This window comes from Diadema antillarum, unplaced genomic scaffold, assembly GCF_040938485.1.
Source record: "Diadema antillarum isolate AM-2024a unplaced genomic scaffold, OU_Dant_1.0 scf00000100, whole genome shotgun sequence".
NCBI classification, from domain to species: Eukaryota; Metazoa; Echinodermata; class Echinoidea; order Diadematoida; family Diadematidae; genus Diadema; species Diadema antillarum.
The window spans coordinates 115314-135635 of NW_027270989.1; the positions used below are offsets into that span (position 1 = coordinate 115314).

General features: G+C 37.3%; 1 protein-coding gene across 1 annotated transcript in view; it reads left to right on the top strand.

The window, feature by feature from the left end:
* LOC139718844 (small G protein signaling modulator 3 homolog) overlaps positions 1-20322 on the top strand; it is a 91121-nt gene that overhangs the window by 7301 nt on the left and 63498 nt on the right. Inside the window, exons 2-5 of the mRNA XM_071630308.1 lie at positions 12031-12182; positions 13600-13666; positions 18590-18720; positions 19674-19811. Coding sequence (XP_071486409.1) covers positions 12031-12182; positions 13600-13666; positions 18590-18720; positions 19674-19811 — 488 coding nt within the window. The remainder of the gene's footprint in view (positions 1-12030; positions 12183-13599; positions 13667-18589; positions 18721-19673; positions 19812-20322) is intronic.

Consider the following 20322-nt stretch of genomic DNA (forward strand, 5'->3'; position numbering starts at 1 on the left):
ATTGACTTTGGTTTGGATTTGATTTATTGAGAGAATATTAGAGCTATTTGTAGTGAATGTTTTGTATGTCTATATTTGTAGATAAAAAAAAGAAAAAAAAAACAACTTGATAGATTAAACATTTGTAACTGTTGCCATTGCACCTGGTAATTCCACCTGAATTTCAGGTTTTATATTTCATACACTGCTAATCTCTGCTGGTTTTATCAAAATCAAGATTTTTCAGGCTGACAATGTCATTGCAAACCTCTTTTAATTTTTAAAAAAATTAATCATTGTATTATGTTTTTTGCTAGTCATAAAGGGTTAATAGTCATTGCAATGACTCACCTCAATGTAGTGCTTTAGATTGAGTAAACATTGACTTTGGTTTAGATTTGAAAAAGATCAGAGGTATTGGGTGGGCTTGAAGATGTGTACACTGTACATTAAAGTGTTCAGATATTACCTGTGTATGTGACCTTGGACAAATACAATGCGTTTGACTATTATGATTATGATGCAGAAATAAGGGTTTGCATGTTTGCTTTCCTCTAATGTTTGAGAGGAACTGTACCGGGGTACCATTGGTATATAAACCTCAGTTCCCCTGCCTCCACTCCCAGCAAATATTCACTTATTAGATTTTTAATGACTGTCAATACTTTCTCACTTCTTCTCATCTGGACGGGACAACTCAACCCTATAGATCAATTTGCTAGTATTGTAGCGCGAGTAACCGATATATTTTTAGAAATGCCACAAATAATTTGTTTCTAACGGCTCGGAGCACCTTTTGTTCACAAATGAGAATCCTAAGATCAATAAAAATCTGGCTGTAGACATATTGTTGGACTCTTATCAGTGTATACATAGAGTACATATTATCATGTTACTCATTCGGCATCAGGGTTCCGAAGAGGCTACTCGTCATTTTCTTGTTGCACTGATCAGGTTGTGAGGCTGGATCAGATACAATGTACCATCATTGCAAAAACGTAGTCTCTCAACTATGAGGCCAGACAGTTGAGTTGACATGTTTGTCTTCCAAGGAGCATGCATTCAAATGCAAGTTAGCAGGTACAGTTGTTGCAGTCATTTTGAGTGATCTACATGGATGCAGTATCCAGGATTTATATGATGAAAGCATCATGCTTCTTCTTTTGTGAGTACCACTTGATTATTGTGTCTCTCCCCTAGATTACTTTCCTTTTTTTATGCCTCCGCCACGTAGTGGTGCCGGAGGCATTATGTTTTCGGGTTGTCCGTCCGTCCGTCCGTCCGTCCGTACGTACGTCTGTACGTACGTCCGTCCGCTTTCGTTTACGCGATAACTTGAGTAATATTTACTGGAATTTTACCAAACTTGGTCCAAGTATGAAGTATGATGGGGCAATGATTTGATTAGATTTTAGGTGAAATCGACAAAATGTCAAAGGTCAAAGGTCAAGGTCAAATCATGAAATTTATCCGTTTACGCGATAACTCAAGACTGTATGGAGCAAATTTCACCAAACTTTGTTGGAGGATGATGTATGATGGGACAATTACTTGATTAGTTTTTCAGTGAAATCGGACAGAGGTCAAAGGTCAAAGATCAAGGTCAAATCCTAAAATTTATCTGTTTACGTGATAACTCAAAACTGGATGAAGCAGCTTTCACCAAACTTGGTCGAAGGATGATGTATGATGGGACAATTAGTTGAGTAGATTTTAGTGACATTGACAAGAGGTCAAAGGTCAAAAGGTCAAGGTCAAATGCTAAAAATGTTGCTATTTCCCCCATATCTATGCAATGCCCGCAGTTATTTTCTTGAAACTTAGTGTAGACATGTACTACTGCATAAAGATTCTCCAGAGAGAGTTTCATGTCATAAGGTCAAAGGTCAAAAGGTCAAAGGTTAGGTGAAAATGTTGCAATATCACATTTCTCACAAATGGTTCAATGTACATGTATCTTCATGGAACTTGGTACATATGCATGTACTGACTGGCAGGGATTATCTAGGGAAGTTAGGGGTCATGGGTCAATAGTCATGGGTCAAAGGTCAAGGTCAACTCCTCAAAATGTTACTATTTCCCTCATATACTAGTATATGCAATAATTGCATTAGTTTTAAAATTTAATATATGTACATGTATTACTTAATGGAGATTCTCTTGGAAGTTTCCAGCCAGAAGGTCAAAGGTCAAAGGTTAAGGTCAAAGGTTAGGTTTAAATGAAAAAAAAAGATATATTTTGTACTGTAATTACACTCTTTCTTCATACCTTGAAAATTATACTCAATGCATAAACTTATAATAAGGTCGGTCAGAAGTCAAGTAAAAATTTTCAATTCCCCAAATATGTGTACCTGTACTCTTTCATAGACAATTATAGCAAACCCAGTTCGTGGAAAGTGAACATTCAAGATATTTCTGATAAACCTGTTAGTGTATTTCGATATTTTGCCAGTTATGTGAAACTGTCATCACACATTGTGAAGACATTGTACTATACACCTATTGGGAGAATCATGCATTATGGCGGAGGCATCAGTCGCCGTAGCGACATTTCTAGTTTATACCTGTTTTTTTTTTTTCTGTCTTGATCATTATGATAATGCTACAATGTACATGTGACAGTTCATGGTACATGTATTAGCAAGCTTCTCATTATCATCATTTTAACATTGCAACACGAACACCATTACTACTATTTTGTTATTGTTGTTATCTTTACAGCTATTAAAGTTGAATGATCATATTAGCATAATCAGTTATAGTTTATGTGTACAGACCATCTGTATACAGTTATTGTATCATTGTTGATGTTCTTGTAGTATACACTGTCATTAATAATGTTGCTGTCACTAAATTCAGTATTCTTATTGAGGATATAAATTACCATAGTGAATGGGGGCCTCTGCATGATTAATACCATATTCTTTGACCTCTTTTTATGCACTGTACTCACATGTAGTGTCTTGCTAGACTCTTTGCTCTCACACATCTCTCTTCACCTGTTGCTGATCAGGCAGCATCAATCAGTGCTCAGAGTGTGAGGTGTAGGATAAAGAAAAAAATATGCTACAAGTAAACTGAATCAATAAATGACATGACTGAATCATGTAATGCTTTCAACATCAGACCACTGTCAAAATAATCTAGTACATCTACATATGGCCACAAATTATGAGGGAATGTGGTTTGGTGACAGTGAAATGCCTTAAAAAAAAAAAATAAATACAGTGAACCATAAATCATACAGCTTGATTGTACAATATTGTTCAGTGTTGAGCTTCTAAAGTGTACATGTGTGTTATGTACGTACTGCATATTTGTACACTACTATTGTAGACATTGTATGTAATGTATTGTTATTAATTAAATGCAATATCATTTTTTTTTTCAAGAAAGTAACACATTTCATTGATGAAATAAGTTAATGCCAGATATTTCTAATTTATGCACAGCTGATAAAATGGAAGTTTTGTAATGGCTCGGATTAGATAGCATGTGTCTCAAATTTGCGTCACATGATTTTTCACTTGCGAAGAAGTTTACTCCATTTTGTTGTGAAATACAAACAGCAAAATATGTGTTATGCCTATACAATGTACATATGTATATAAAACCCACATACTCACATGCACATATAATTTGAAAAGTGTATACAAACATAAAAACATGTTTATACATGTATAGTTGTACAGTTTGTAATACAGAATATTTTACATCTTATTTTGGCAAGGGTTGAAGAACTTCAACTGAATCAGTTAGAAGTACAATAATAGATTATTAGACATTTTGCCCCATTGAAAATCCTTTCTGTTGAAAAGATATGTGAGCAACAGATCTAATATGAGCATTGCCTATTTTGTACAAGTGCCTTGCCTTATTTGAGAGAGGATATCTACTTCAATCATTCACTTCATATATTTTTTAGAATTATTTTCCAACTTTTACTACGCATCTGCACATGGTCAGAAATTTCATTCTGAATCTACACCATCACTACCACTACTGATACCTGTAGTATTTTTTCCTTCATTTTCCATTTCCCAAATGTGTCATTAAATATAAGTGTCATCACTAACTGCGATTTAGGGATGCTTAAGGTACAGCATCCCCCTGTGGTCGGTGGTGATGCAGGCATTCTCAATTTCGTCTACCGACGCAAACTATGACATCATCCCAGCGCCATGGAAACGGGAGGCAGTGCAGGCATCTTCCACGCAAACCACATGTATGCACAGAGAGGATCATTTAAAGCCAGCTCGCAGTATCCCTGATCGAAAATTGCTGAGCAAATCCTCCTCTCCCCCATCCCCCATTGTGTGTCAGACAAAAGCTGGAGGAGTATGCCGTCCCCTCCGAACCTGATGCGCTCATTAGGGATGCGCGCGTGGTAAAGTGGGGATGGTGACGTAGCGCTGACGTCTTTGCCGGTGCGCATAGAAAATCAGTCTGGTGTGTTTATTCCCCCCTCACGCAAACCACAATGTATGATACACTAGGCAAGTGGAAGTTGGGGGGAAAACATCAGTCGGTATCAAACTAAGGCAGCTACAGCAGACATGCCATATACAACTGTACATCTGTACAAATTGTACAGTGTACATGAATCTTTTAAACCTTAGTACGTACGTGCAAGGATGACTACTTTGAAGAGAAGATCTGCAGTTCTTGTCGAGTACGTGTACAATACAATATATTATTATGAATATCATACAGTATGTGCAATTCATATGAATTCCTAAAATGCGTGTGTGTGTGTGTGTGTCTGTGTGTCTGTGTGTGTGTGTGTCTGTGTGTGTGTGTGTCTGTGTGAATAGAAGTACAATGTAGTCCAAAAGAGATGCATGTTGGAATTGCTGTTCCTGTAGTTCAGCTCAGTGAATTACAAATAGAAAAAAAAAAAAAACAGTCCAAATTTTGGGCCGTTTGATGTATCGCAAAGTACAATGCATTCTGAATGAGACATTCCTTTCTTTAATTCATATTGTCATGCAAAAAAGGGGATTAATTCTACAATAACTTGGATTTGAGGTGATGTCAGGTTGGCCAAAGATGGAAAGAATGATTAAATGATGCCTCTGTTTTATCATGGCATTTTAATGCTTTAAAAATTACATTATTATCGTTTTGTTGGTTTGATGTGTGTACATACATGTCTCGTGGTTGTTGCTTGGATGTGAATATCTTGTTGAACCCTGTGAAGATCAATCGCCTATTTTTCTGAAAACTACTGTATTCAGATCATGTTTAATTTTTTATATTCAGTGCAAATATTAGATTATTTTGATATAATGGTTTAAAAGGTATATTTGAATCTCTGTCACAAATTATATAAGCTGAAGACTGAACAACTCTAACTCAAATATTAAAATGTCTACTTAGCAACGCTTGCAACAGCTGTTACTGTACATGTATTTCCAGAGTGTAAACACACTTCCAAAGTAAATGTAAGTCTGAACTTGTTTATTTTCTGATACTGTAACTGGTGACTGTGTTTGTAGAAGAAGGGGTGAAGCAAATTAACTAATAGGCAAATGGGGCAAATTTGATAATGTTTCTGAGTAACAAAGTCAATAGACCTCCCTTTATTGGTTTTACAGCTCCAGACTCTGAGGTTATTTGATGTCGTGGCACCTACAGACAAGATTATAATCAGAGACTACATGTATTTGGGGCTATTTAATGTATACAAATGCATAAAATGTTCAATGCAAAGCTAGTTTCCCAGACAGTAAGCATGGAAACAAGACATTCAAAGCCATGTTATGATACAAAAGCGAGTTACTCAGTAGGCCTACACTGTACTTGTCCAAATATGATTGCAACATGTTCTACAGGTGTACATTGTACACAGTGTCTTGATATGCTGTACTTGTACATGTAGAGTCACAAATGCTATTTCTAAAGTCAAGATTTTTGTCGCATAAGAGCCCCTCTACCCCCCCCCCTTCCACAAAACAAGGAGAAAGGAAAACCTAAAATTGATATACAGTTTATTATATATTATTTTATAAAATACAACACAAATGATATGAAAAACTAATCCCACAAACAAACCTAAAGGAGATGCACTGTCACAGCACATCATATTACATTTTCTTACTTTCTTCCTTTCTTCCTTTGTTTACTTGTACTTGTATCTTGAAGGTGAACCTTGCTTTCACAGCAAGGGGGAGGGGGCAATATGAATGTACATTGTATACCCCCTTCCCCTTAACCCCCTCCCTATTAAATCTAGTCTTTATTCTGGCTTCCTTGTTTACTTACAAGTACTTTTATCTTTTATATTCATCCAGCATCTTTTACAGTGTATATCATCCAATGTGGGCTGCAGACCATGATTTAATATTAAACTGTACAACTGAACGTAATGTATGTAAAGAAGTGAGGATGCAGTACAAGATTGAGATGGCATCTCTTGGTAATTCTTCCCCCGCCTCCTCAACATCAAATGGATGTGGGTGTAATAAGAAGATGGCATTTTCCATCTCAGCTTGCATAATTCATAATGTAAGCATTGTGCCTCCGTATCATATGGTGATGTTGGCCTTTAAATGCATTGTATGAGTACATGTCTGAACTGCTGTCTGGCTCCAGATTACATTTTTACAACCTCATTTTCAACCTCTCCACTTGCACACGCTATTTCTGAGGTGTTGGTACACCCAAGGAGGTACAATGTATACCTCCTTGGTACACCTCTCCAACAAGCCATCTCTTCTGATGATAAGCTTTCTCTGAAAGGTCCTCAGTACTGTTTTCAGGCATATTCCAGGCTTGTAAGCAAACATTTTTTCCATTGGCAGATTGCATTTTTGTTCTCAAGTGACTCTTGCATTGTACTGCAGGGTGTGGAGAGAATTACATATTGTATTATGCTCATGAGAAGAAAGGATGAAATCTCAAACCTTTCTTTTTCATACACTCTGTACACCTGTACACCTGTACACTGTCAAGGAGCTACTGTACAATGACATTGTACTTGTAGTTGCACCCATCGAAAATGATATTTCCTAATTTGGAGTTCACCGGAATCATTACTTGTATGTTGTGCAGGAGAGAGAAGGAAGACATTTTGTCTTTTCATTTCTTGCGCCATCTTTTGATATTAGTGCTAGAGTGATGCGCAGGACATTGTGTATGAAAAGTTCGAATTTGTAGCGATAGTGTATGCACAGAAGCCAAAATGTTCCCCGGCCCCTGTACAGTGTACAGTACTACAAACGTCTGTTATTCTAGAGGCATCGATGATGAGAGAATACTGACAGTATACATTGTAATGTTTGCGGATATGTACTACAGTATGTACAATTTTCTATGCATGCACGTTAAATGGCTGAGATATCCAAAACAAAGAGATCCTAATTTCAAGAGGTGGGACCCACCTAAGCTTTTACAATTCATGTATAATAGGATCTCTTTGTTTTGCTTCTTTTTTTTGTGGATATCTCAGCCATTTCAAAACTGATTTTCATCAAAGAAACTTTGAATTCCTCTTAGAATTGTATGTTCTTAAACAGTCCATGAAGTGGTTTCTATCTACAATGTAAATAGTACATGTATCTTGCAAAAAGTTAAAAGCTGAATTCTCACCTCAACCAATACTACATGTTGTATGCCATCCCTTTGATATGCAGTGTACAGTAACTGCAAAAACAGCAACAATAAGAAAGAAAATGAAGGAAAATTATGATGAACTTTAAAATGCAGATGTTCACCAAAGTACTGTACATGCAATTATACGATTGTATGCTAAAATTGACTGCCCATTGGGTTGGTTACATGGTTGTGGGATTCTGAGGCTGTGCTCCTCATACAAATGTATGTACACAAGGAGTATCATACACTGATATTGCTTTGAACTCAATGTTCAAAGGAAAGCCAGTGCGGTATTAATAATTTGCTTCAAGAAGATTTGCAGGTATTCATTTGATATGATCTGGAGTATCGCCATAAGCTGGGGTTTCGACATGGAAGGAACTGATTTATGATAGTCTCCAATTACAGCCGCCATTATAGCCAAAACTATAGAAGTCCCCCTAATATAAGTGTGATGATAGCTACCATTTCAGGCACATTATGTATAATAACAACAGCAAAGCCTTGCAGCAGTCTTCATGCATGTGTAATATTCCACACAGCAGAATGTTAATCACTTTTTCACTTTGATATTTGATTTGTCACGCCGTGCACCGGGGTACCGTCGTAACCTGGGGTATGGCGTTGTGTACCAACATCTCATGTCCATTACACGTATCATACAGGTGTACAATGTTGTAATGGTGATTACACAATTGTATGTTCTCATCATCAGTGCTGCCATAAATCAGCGTGGCAATGACAATCGCAATGCTAATTTTCCTTCCATGTCAACTTTTAAACAGGGAAGAGTACAACAGAGCATGTAAATGAGAAAACAAAAACAGGATTATTTGCAAGCATTGATTGTTGCATATGATATAATCACAAACAAGAAAGCATTTTTGTGCATAATAATGCTAAGAATTATTTTTACACATTTTTGGTAACCCAGGGTACAGCGCTAAAGAAAAAAAAATTCAACAAAATGGCGAATTTTTATTTGGTACCCCAGGGTACCAAATATTGCACCATTTATGGAATATGGCGTGGAATTTGCCTCGTCATCATCTTGCGAACATGTGATGACAAAATGCTGTGCTTTCACATTTGTCACATTTACTCAGATTTACAAGTGTGTGGGTATTAGACGTAACACATAACAGGTGGTACACACCCACATGCCGTATGATAACTGTGATGGCTCATATTACTGTGAGTGCTCCTCTATTGATATTAATTCTCTTCTATGGTATACATTCATACATAATGACAAATGGCAAAGTGAATCCAGGGAGCTACAAAAGTGTATCTCCATTAATTGTGAATCCCAAGAGTATGTATCCTATGGTATAGCTACATGTAGCACTGTCAGAAACCTAATCTCAGCTTGTTTAATCATTGGTATCAAGGCAATTACCTCAGGGCGATTACCTTCCTCCCCCCCCCCCCCCCCCCCCCCCCCCCATACTGGTTAGTGCTACGGTTAGAGTAAAGATTAGGATTAGGGTTAGGTTTAGGGTTTGATAGGGTTAGAATTAGGTTCAGGATTAGGATTATGGTTAAGGTATAAAGGGGAAGGGTTTGGGGTAATTGCCCAGGGAATTGCCCTAGACTGTGTTTACAGCTGTATTCTACTGCTCTGTTTTGACACCCTACAGTATGCACACACATGTAAGTACTGTATTAATATGGAAGTATGACCATGTTATAAGAGATGGTGTAGATCAGGTGCCCCATGATGTGTGTGTGTATGTGTTTGTTTGTTTGTTTGTTCTTTCTATCACCTCACCCTGCAGGTGTCAGCATGTTAATTCCAGCAGTTTGACAATCACGCCATCTGGTTATTCTGAGTCCATGAGTAATATTACATAAGTGTATTCAGGGAGGTCTGCTGATAGTTTTTTTTTTTTTTGGGGGGGGGGGGGGCAAAAATAGTATGTGCACTTCATGTACTGGTTTAGAAAATAGTTCCCATTTTTAGCTGGTTGAATTTGCACCTGTAGATTAATAATGTAAATGGTGCTGACAATTTGCATTACACTGCACAGGAGCTGGCTGTTTTCTAGCAAGTTGTGAATTGCTAGTTGCAATGGCTCCAGTTGCTACCGAAGGGAGTGGTTGCCACTTGCTTAAGACAAATTGCTGGAAAATGTGGCGTAAGTACATGTACATGGTTTTACACACACAATTGTGTTTGTGTATACTGTAAACTGGTGTCAATTTGCATATCATTGGAGTACTATTACTGAATGTACACTACTGTATTCCTCACAAACTTCATACAAAGCAAGCTGCCCATGATTCGACCATAACGCCGTCCAAAATTTGACCATCTGTTACATGTAAAACATATGCGTTTGTGTGCGGTTTAATTTTAGCATGGGGAGGTTGAACCTTGGCATTTCTGCTTTACTTAACCCTTTTTATGCTGTTGGTGCTGATTGGCAGAGGAAACCCTAGAGCATTGCCATTGTATTTGCTGTCCTACATTTGTGAGTCTCAGGCACAGGAAGAAAAGGTGAAGCATCACTTTCTTTTCAGTAACTCTTGCATGATGCATCTATGCATTACATGTTGTATACAGGGCCCGGCGCACTGTTTTCAAAAGTGTGGGGGCCCACTTCCGGGTTTGATGAGCTAACAAGCAAAAAAAAAAAAAAAAAAAAGGTCCTCAGCTCATCTCTCCCCGTCCCCGCGTCCACTTCCGGGTTTCTTCAGCTGACAAGCAAAAAAACAAACAAAAAAGGTCCTCAGCTCATTCTCTCCCCTCCCATTTTAGTGCCACTTACGTATTTCCGGGTTGAAAAAAGTGTGGGGGCCCAAAGTGATGACACCTTATGTATTCCTTTGTATGGTGCACAAAAAGTGTGGGGGCCCGAGCCCCCATGGCCCCCACGGCTGCGCCGCCCCTGGTATAATGAGCACCAAACATGCTGCAAGGTGGCTTTGTGAATATCCTCTAGATCTACTGCAAGCCGCCAATAATTTGACCACAACGCAGTCCAAAATTCAACCACCCACTACTATATACACTGTACACGTATGTAGAAACCTATACTTTTGTGCACGGTTGAACCTTGGCACGGTAGAACCTTGGCATGGTAGGTCAAACCTTGGTACGGGTGCCGATATGTGTCATTTGTAAAACTTAGTGTAGTTCCAATTGTTCAGCTTTGCTAAAAAAAAAAAAATTGCTTATAAATTTACTGTAAAACACAATATTTTCGTGGCATGAAATTTTTGCGAATTGGAGCCAACGGCCTTTTTTGCAGCATGAAATATTCCTGAGTTGCCTGTAACATTCAATGCGTATAGTGTAGACAATTACAGAACTTTCACATACATTTTAATTTCACGAATCTTGGCTCTCGCGAAATTCGCAAAATTAAAATGCACGCGAACATTCCTTGTCTAACAGCATATCACCTACATGTATAGACTGTTCTTATCAAGAGTTTATTGACACTCATGTAAACTCCGTTGGCCTAACCTCTGGGTTCCAATTCCTTGAGAGTGTGGTGGATTGATCAAGTGGTAAAAGTGCAATGCTTGTTTATGGCACTAAAAACTAGGGGCTATAAAACGTTAAACTTTCCTTTATACAATTGTACTGGTACTTGTATGAGACAGTCGTATCCATGTCTATACCATACAAACTGTATCTTGACCTCAGAAGTTATTTCTGAGTGCCGATTAAGACCGGGCAGCGAAGGCACGCTGTACCGTACGTTCAAAGCAAATAGGGATTTGACCTGTAAAACTACATGATGAGGTGGAATCACCAGCAGTTTGTAATGTTCTTGACTTGGAACAAAGTTCTAAAAGGCAGGTACTAGCTAAAAGAGATGCAAAATGATTTGATAAGTTGAAATAGGCTTGTAGAGGGGTACTCATGTTGTCCCCCACCCCATCCCACATTCCACATTCACGTCGGGATGAGAGTTGATTTTTTTGCATGTTTTTGAATTTGCGAATAGCACCCGACTCATGAAATTTGCAATTTAAATAAAAACCTAGTGAAATATTCGCCGTATACTGTACTCTCTCAGTAAGACTGTATAAATGTGTTATGCACACACTGCTTCAATCTGTTGTTGACATTTAATGAGGTGTGTATACTGGGGGAGGGGGTGCATGCAGCTACTGAGTACAATCGTATGTGTTTTTGTTTGCTTCTGTACCATAGCATATAATATCTTCTTTTTTTGTTGGATTATTTGCCGCTTCAAGGATCTTGCACAATGAAGGAACTGATAATGCTGTCAGCTGCCTGGGTCTAACCAATGCTTTTTGGTTTCTTGTCAGCCTTGTTATTCATAATGTGTGTTCTTGGTGCATTACATTGTAAACCCAATATTGAAAAAAAAAAAGAAACTTAAAAAGAAGAATCAATTGCTAAATTTATTCATTTCATGTATTCATTTACATAATTATTATTTTGTTTTTCTTTCTTGTTTGTTTCTCTTACAGCTGAAACCTTGTCAGAGGATGAGGATGAGATGAGCAGTAAGATGAGTCGACAGAGGCGGGGATCAGGGGGGTACACGCCAGCCCCAGGGGGGCCCTTCTCCGCCCTCATACCCAGTATGTGGCCCCAGGACATTCTGGCCAAACTCGCACAGGTGGGGGCTCAGCGTGCGTGCTACTTTTAGTGCATCTTCTTGATTAGCATCGCATGACCTTTTAGTCACGAAAATGTTTACAACATCTGCCACATATCTCAAGGGTCCTGGTTGGAAATATAGATTGATAATACTTGCTATACAGGACTGGCCTAAGAGTTATTATTATCACTAGGCCCATGTTCATTTGGAAGTATCACCACACTTAAGACTATGAAAGATGGTTTAATACATCTTTCCAATCACTTCACAAGGAAAAGTCACTAAGTAATGCCAATCATAAGAAATATTATGAGTTTTTACCACAATAATTTCACATGAGAATTTAACTGGGCAGTCTTCTAAACATAGACATACCACCATGATGTTGATCTAGTAGTGGCTAGTTGCATGTTTGTGTGACTTTGGGGAGGAATCCAAACATTGAATAAAAGTCATATTATGAGGATATGATGGGTTTTCTGCAGTGAGGGTTTTCGTGCAAGATTGTCCCAGCAAATTTTGTAGGAAGTTTGAAATATTGCACTCCAGTTTACAATATTTCTGGTGATGTTTTGTGAGACTTTTGGCACTGTTGCCCGCCAACTTTCACTGAATTGTCAATTTTCTTTGTTTCTATCATTTCAATTTCATGATTTTTCACTCTGAGTGTGAATGATATGCTGATATCAACTTTGCAGTCAGTGGCAACTCTTCATTATTAAGAGGCCCAGATGTTCTTCTCGTCTGATAATGCATAATGATAATGCTATGGTCTCATTAAACTCGGGTAGTTCCTTCAGTGGTGACACTGTTCTCTCTATTTTGATAGAGAGCACAGCCATTTCATTACTGCAACAAAGCCAGGAAACAAGTTTTATTTTATAGCAGAGTGAAAAAATGGTTGGCTTTCAGAGCTGCGGAGTTAGGTTTCCTGATTCTGTTTGGATGCTTCCTGAATATGTGGTATCTCTTCATATCTATATGTGTAGAGAATATAAGATTCTCCCTGACATAAATTTTTTTTTCCCCATTGAGATGCAGATATCTCCCTGATTTTGATTGGTGAATGTTGTCGGCATTGGCTTTAATCACCTTGTCTTAATAGAAAGTGCAGGATTTGAACTTTTGGCTCTCCCAATTCAAAACCCAGAGTCTAATCCAATCTAACATGTCTTCTCCGTATCTTGAAGTGATGAATACCAAATGAAAACCCAACGGTTGATCCCTAATATATCTTATGAAGACTCTTAGCTACTCGCCCACCCCAAATGAAAGAACCCCAAACAAACAAATTATTCACATAGGAGGGCTTCTTTATTTGACTTCTGAAAAACTCTGTGAGCATTGCCATTTTCTTCACTAACAGTCCCACATATATACTTCACTTGATGTATTTTGTTTTTGTCTGCTTCTCCTGTGCAACATTTCTTCACAGACTGAAGATTCGGGTGCAGTCGGAGACTTTTATTACGACGAGTTTGGCTTCAGGGTAGAAGAAGAAGGTGAGAAAATTTCAAAGGTGTTGAAAAAGAGTCTGGAAAGGTGGTAAAGCCATTCAAATATTTTTTTTTTCTGTAAAAACCGAACAAGTTATAGAAAGATTTGCGAGACATGAATTCCATGTTTTGTCAAATACAAGATCAGATTGACACAAAAGGTGTCTCCTAGTGTAGACAGTCATTTACCAGCAATTGAAATGGAAATTAAAGAAGGGTATTCTTGAAAATCTAAACCAAACATGCATAGCCCTTCCTGCATTTTGGTACATGTTATGTTGCTTTTAGTTTTACTTTGAGGATATCAGTGTATTGTTGAGATTTATTGCCCTTCCTCCTATTTTTTTTTTTCGGCATGACACAATTCTTTAAAAAGAATGTCATTGATATGGATTCCATCAGACTATTGATAGATGTTTGGTGATAGGTGTGATGAAAGGCAAATATGGAGATTCTGACTTTTTCTGGAGTGTAGCAGATCTCTTCCTTTGGAATTATGCAATGTATGCGCATGATTCTTTAAATGAAATCGTGCATTTCTGATGAAAAAAAAAAAGAGATTATGTAGGGGGATAAAGCGGAAGATTTAATGAAGTATGTTGTGCCGTAATATGTATGAAGGACAGGCGCGTGGGTTAGAGATGAATATTTTCTTGTCACAGAATTTGTATGGGTTTTTTTGGTTTTGTTTTTGTTCGTTTGTTTGATAGGTCACATGTCTTGTGTTGGCTATCCTTGAAATATTTGTGCCTCATAAAGCAGTTCTCTGTGTGTTTGATAGTGAGTGGGTGTCTGTGTGTTTTTTTTATGCAATTGTGTAGGTTTGTGGGTGGGTGTTTTGTAGTCGTGTTGTATGTAATGATTAAAAAAAAAATTCTGATGGAGTACTATTCATGCTATGCATCTATTGTGTACATTTTCTACGTTTCGTGTATACAAGTCTGCCAATCTCAAACACAGCCGAAAGTTGCTTTAGCATTTTAAGTCAAGGAAAAGCTGTCGAAGTATACTGTAGCTAGATTTTAGATGTATCGTTCCATATCTCATTTACTCCATGTAAGAAGGTTATTTCACTGGTTTTCTTCAGTGTGTTTTCAATTTAATAGGAAACTCTACAACCCATACCCACAGTAATCAGGGTAGATATGATGTACTGTATGGTTTTGTTGTAATCAAGCTACAAGTGAGGAAATTGCATAAGCCAGAGTCATGTATATTCAAATTCAGTGAGAAAATGATGTAATACCCTTGTAATTTTCCTTTTTGGGGCACACAAATTTTATTTCACTTATTTCATGTCTTTATGTTAGTTCTATAAAACAAATATCATCCTCCCCTACTCTAGGGTTGTAATGATTTTGATGGCAATAATAATGTCTCTTTCTTTTAGAGGTGGGAATAGAATTATCAATCAATTCCCAACGAGAGATATTGTTTTAATGATATGTTGTGTAGAAATCAGTTGGAGAGTTATGAGGACATGACATCATCACCTCATCTTATTTGCATAAAATGATTTTTAACATTGATGTCTCTGTCTCACCAAAATATGAACTTTTCATATTTTTGCCAAATTGCTATGAATCATTCAGTCACATTTCAGCTGCTGAAATGTTTTGACCATCCTCGTACTCTCTTCATCAAAGTCATTTGAAGTCGGATGTTTGGAGTGTTACTTTAAATGAATACAGACAAACGCAGGGTAAAACACCACCCTTTGACATTGAGTCAGTATCAATGCAACCACTTCAAAAGCCACCAAACACTTGAAAGAGATACTGTGAATCCTAAAATAGGGTGACTGGCTGTATTTCTACCAGCAGCTTTTATCGAGACTATACCTTTGTGTCATGCAGCTGTAGAGATGTAGAAATTGTCTCCGAATGTGGAGGCTGTGGTGTATTGCAATACGAGCCCTCATCTATTTACTTCTTGCTTGCTGCAAGCCTTTTCTTCTACTTCATTTCCCCTCCACCTCCCCCCCCCCCCCCATACTCTGTTATGTCTTCATATCAAAAAGGACTGATTGTACACGTAGCTCCTACCCCATTCAAGTTTATTCAGCAAGGTTTGAAAACATCTATGGAATTTTCTTTCATATCTCATTTTAGAATCCATGAACCTCTTTTGGCAGGAGAAAGCATTCATGGAATTTTCTTTCAATATATTCTCTTGGACTACAGAACATCTTGTCTAATTATGCCAGGCTTTGATGTAATCATTATGCTGTATACACTATTGGAATGCCTTATTCAAATTTTCACAAATTTCACAGTTGGACTGATAATCACCAAATTATAGAAAACATGCAGAAATACTGTCTTTCAAAACACCATGCAACATACATGATCTCCAAGTTGGAAAATTGCCAGACATTTTTCTTCATGATGAAAATTTGTTATATTAATTTTCTAATTCAATCATGGTGTTTTTCGAATGAGAATTCAACCTCCCGTGAAATTATCTTTGTAGGAGTCTTACAATTCCTGAAATACATCTGTACTATGCTTACGAAGCATGCATGTCATATACATGTGTTATGTATAATCTGCTGAGTTCATGAGGTAACATGATAACATCCTGATCCAGTCTCCCTTATATGAGTCTAGATCATACAGCGGATGTTACAGTGTAACTAAGATGTGTATGTACAATATTGTATGTGCTGATATGTGTAGAATCATCCAGGCTGTATTACAGTGTCATAGCTAAAGACTCTATAGAGTACACACGCACATTTATATTATCCCTTGTAAAAGGTGTACATATATGTCATATCTTGTACATATTCAGAGTTAAATATGAAAGTCCCCCCCCCCCACCTTCAAGCTATTCATTTAGTTCTGTTTCTGCTAAATACATTTCAACTATTTGTAAGTACATTTCAATACATGTAATTCAATTCTAATGCATGAGTTGTACAGTAGCTATGCCATGCGAGTGTCTTTGCAAGCTTTCTAGCTGTCAGAAACAATCCTGGTCATAAAGATATTATAATATAAGTTAAAGAGTTTGTCGGTAAACCAGTCTATCAATGAATGAATTTGTCATTGTGACACTGTGAGACACCATGAGACACTATGCCTTAATTTGAGGAGGAGTTTTAAGGGAAAGGAGGGATGGAATTACTACAGGTGTAAAGTCATATGTCTGGTGTACATAGCATCTATGTGTATACACCTCTACATGTAGCTCTAGCTCAGCATCTGTAAGTACTGTAGCTCCCTGGCTTTCTGTAAATGTCAAGACTCTAGAAGCAGTGTTGCGTGGTGCAAAAAGTCCATCAACACAGCTGTCGGCTACCGACAATGTCATTATGGCAAGAGTATGTAATGTGTGCACAGTGTGCTAATAGGGTCCCCAACCCATCAAGCCCCTGAAATTACATTTATGTGGTTTGGTGCTGTAGCTTATAATAATAATAATCTCTATTATTCACTATTGTTAATGTTTCATATTAAAGGGGGTGTACAAATCTCCTTCATTTAAATTGATGTCCCTTTTATTATTGTTTTGTATTCATTAATTTTGGTTGTAAGATATTCCAATGGTTCTCTAGGCTACATTTATAACCAATTCTTCGAGTGATAACATATTTTTAACAAAAACAGACTTTTTTGTCTCTCTCAAATCAATTGGCAAATGTTTGCAAATTTCCGTGTGATTTTACACAGATTTAAGAAAACTGACAATTTTTTTTCTCTTTTATTTTCCTTCCAATACGATATGTATCGATTAATCATGGTTCACTTGCAGGCATCCCTTTGGGATCTGTGACTTTTAGCACATGCAAGCCTTCTTCATTACCATATGTTATATTTCAGCAGGCAAACGGTGTAGTTTGATGACACTTACCGGTACTGCATGTACCTTTGTACATGGTAATTGAAATGAAGCCTTGGTACTGTGCTGCAGCAAATTTTCACCAGTATTACTTTTATGTAGCAGTTCAATAGGACTGGGTTGTTTGCTGCAATCTATGGACTATTACTGAAGTGTGCAACTCTTTGATTTTTTTTTCATATAAAAATAAACATATTTGCATTCATGTGTGCATCAAATCTGTATTGTTTGGTGCGGTTTGCCGAGGTTAAAGGGATGGTACAATATTGGTGGAGATGAGAATTGGGCTTTTAACTTTTTGAAAGATACCACGAAAACACTTATGAAATAGTACAGAGCATACCATTTTAAGAGGAATTCAAAGTTTATTTGAAGAAAATCAGGTTTGGAATGACTGAAACATCCAAAAACAAAGTAAAACAAAGCGATTGTAATAAAGTGTGGGTCCCACACTTATTAGAATCGTTCTGTTTTGGATATCTCTGCCATTTCAAAACCCATTTTCATCAAATAAACGTTGAATTCCTCATGGATTTACATGCTCTTTCATATTTCATAAGAAAATTCTCATTATCTTACCAAAAAAAATGTTAGAAACCTGAAATTAGGTCTCAACCAAACTATACAATCCCTTTAAGAATGCACACGCTGCACTCTAATAACCTACAATGTATCTGATTTTGTTATACTGTAGGCAGCGCTTGACAGTTTATACACTGTATACATGTTATTTATAAATTCATTCGCTGCAGTTTTTTTTTTAACCTCTTATCACCTACTGAATAGCATCTCCTCTCTATTATGATTTCATTCAACTTTTGTTATTGTATCTCTGTTACTATTTTCTCAGTAGTTCTTATGACACTAAACTGCAGTAAACAAATGTATTTTTTATTCATATTCATGATATTATCTGTCCCTTTAATGAACCAGTCACCTCCTACTGTAGGAATTTTTGCGTCAGGTCTTTTGAAATAGGACTCTGTCATGCTGTGGTTGTCATTATTTGATTTGATTTGAATGGAACTGAATTGAATTGAAATTGATTGATTTGAATTACCCTCATCTTTTCACTCTCTCTACTAGACAAAGCTGAGCCCAACTCCAGCAAACTTCTGAGCGAGCCATTTGTAGAAGACCCCCAGCAGAGGTTAAAGTGGACAGCCTACTTCGAGTTTGCACACAATGCTGATGTAGAAGACCTGACATGGGAAAAGGTATATTTTCGTGGGGGGAGGAGGATGGTGTTATTGTGTCGTCACCGTTGTGGCTGGGAAAAAAAAAATATACATGATTAAGACAGTCTTTTTTTCTTTTGAATGGAAATTGATGTTGGCATATCATTCAGCCAGCAAGACAGGTGAACATTTTGTTGGGCTGGAACAAAAACAACCATAACTTATGAAAGTTTTTTCATAAGAACTACACACAAAAAAACACAACAACTGCAAGACTACTAGAAAAAGAGTAAAATAAACATTGAGAATCATTCTTTTATTGTCATTGATCCATCTGTCTCTTCTCTTCCTCCCTGTCGCTCCTGTCATTTTGATTTTTTAATATGTTGGTACACATTGATAGTGCCTGTGTGTTTCTGTTTGCCTTTCTGTACATGTATCTCTGTTCCTCATGTTCTCTAGTTTGGTGAATTTGTTCATTGTACCGTCTTTCCAACTTGCCTCGTTTGGGCCATTTGTCACAATTTTTTTTTTGTTAATCTGTCTGAGTAACTATATCTTGCTTAGTAGCTCTTTCTCTTTCTCTTTCTTTTTCTGTATCTATTTATTTGTTCCTAGTCTGTCCACTTTAATACCTGTCTATTTACATTACTGTATCTAGCCCTGTATATTATATGAATTTTATATACCTGTCAATCTATCAATCTGTTCATTTAGATATATATCCTTTCTATCTATCTCTATATGTGTCTCTGTCTTATGTCTTCACTTTTCTTTCTCTTTTCTTTCTCTCACTATCATCTTATCTATCAATCTATCCATAATCCATCTATGTTTCCATCCATTCATCTATTCATTTGTCTATCTATCTATCCATCTATCTTAATCTATCTATCCATTTAACTGTCTGTCCTTCCATTCATCTGTCTGTGTACACGTACCTGTCTCTCTATCTCACAATCTGCCCTTTTATCTTCCTGTGGTTTTTACAGATGGATAGCAGACTGCCACAGACGGAGAAGCTGCGGTCCCTGGTGAGGGAGGGAATTCCCCACAGTATGCGCCCCCAGCTGTGGATGAGACTCTGTGGGGCCCAGGAGAAGAAGACCAGCAGCGAGATGACGTATAAGGTATAAACAGACATTTTTAACCGTCAAAATTTAATTTGAGATGCACCGCGCTTGGTGCAAACATTTTTGTGCCTCCGCCACAAAACTGTCTCCAGAGGCATTATTAACCATCAAATTGTTTGTTATTATCTGCATTCACGTACGGGAGTTAGCGGTTTTTGCACCATAACACGAAAATCAGTTTATTTTCCACCATTCACATATGCAAAAAAAAAAAAAAAAGGGAAAAAATCAGTGGGCTGTATTAAAAGGAAGTGCTTTGAATCTTTAGACTGTGTGCATAAGCAATGACCAAAGTGTGCATACCTGGGGGGCATTTCATGAAGCAGTTTGGTCGGATATTTTTCTGGCAAACTGTTACAAGCTACTGAAATCCTTGTATCTGATTGGCTGAGAGCAAATTTGTCTGACAACTTTGTCAGACAAAATGCTTCGTGAAATGCCCCCCTGGCATGGCAATTGCATTGTGAGATTTAAAAAAAAAAAAAAAAAAAATCAATGGTTTCTTCCC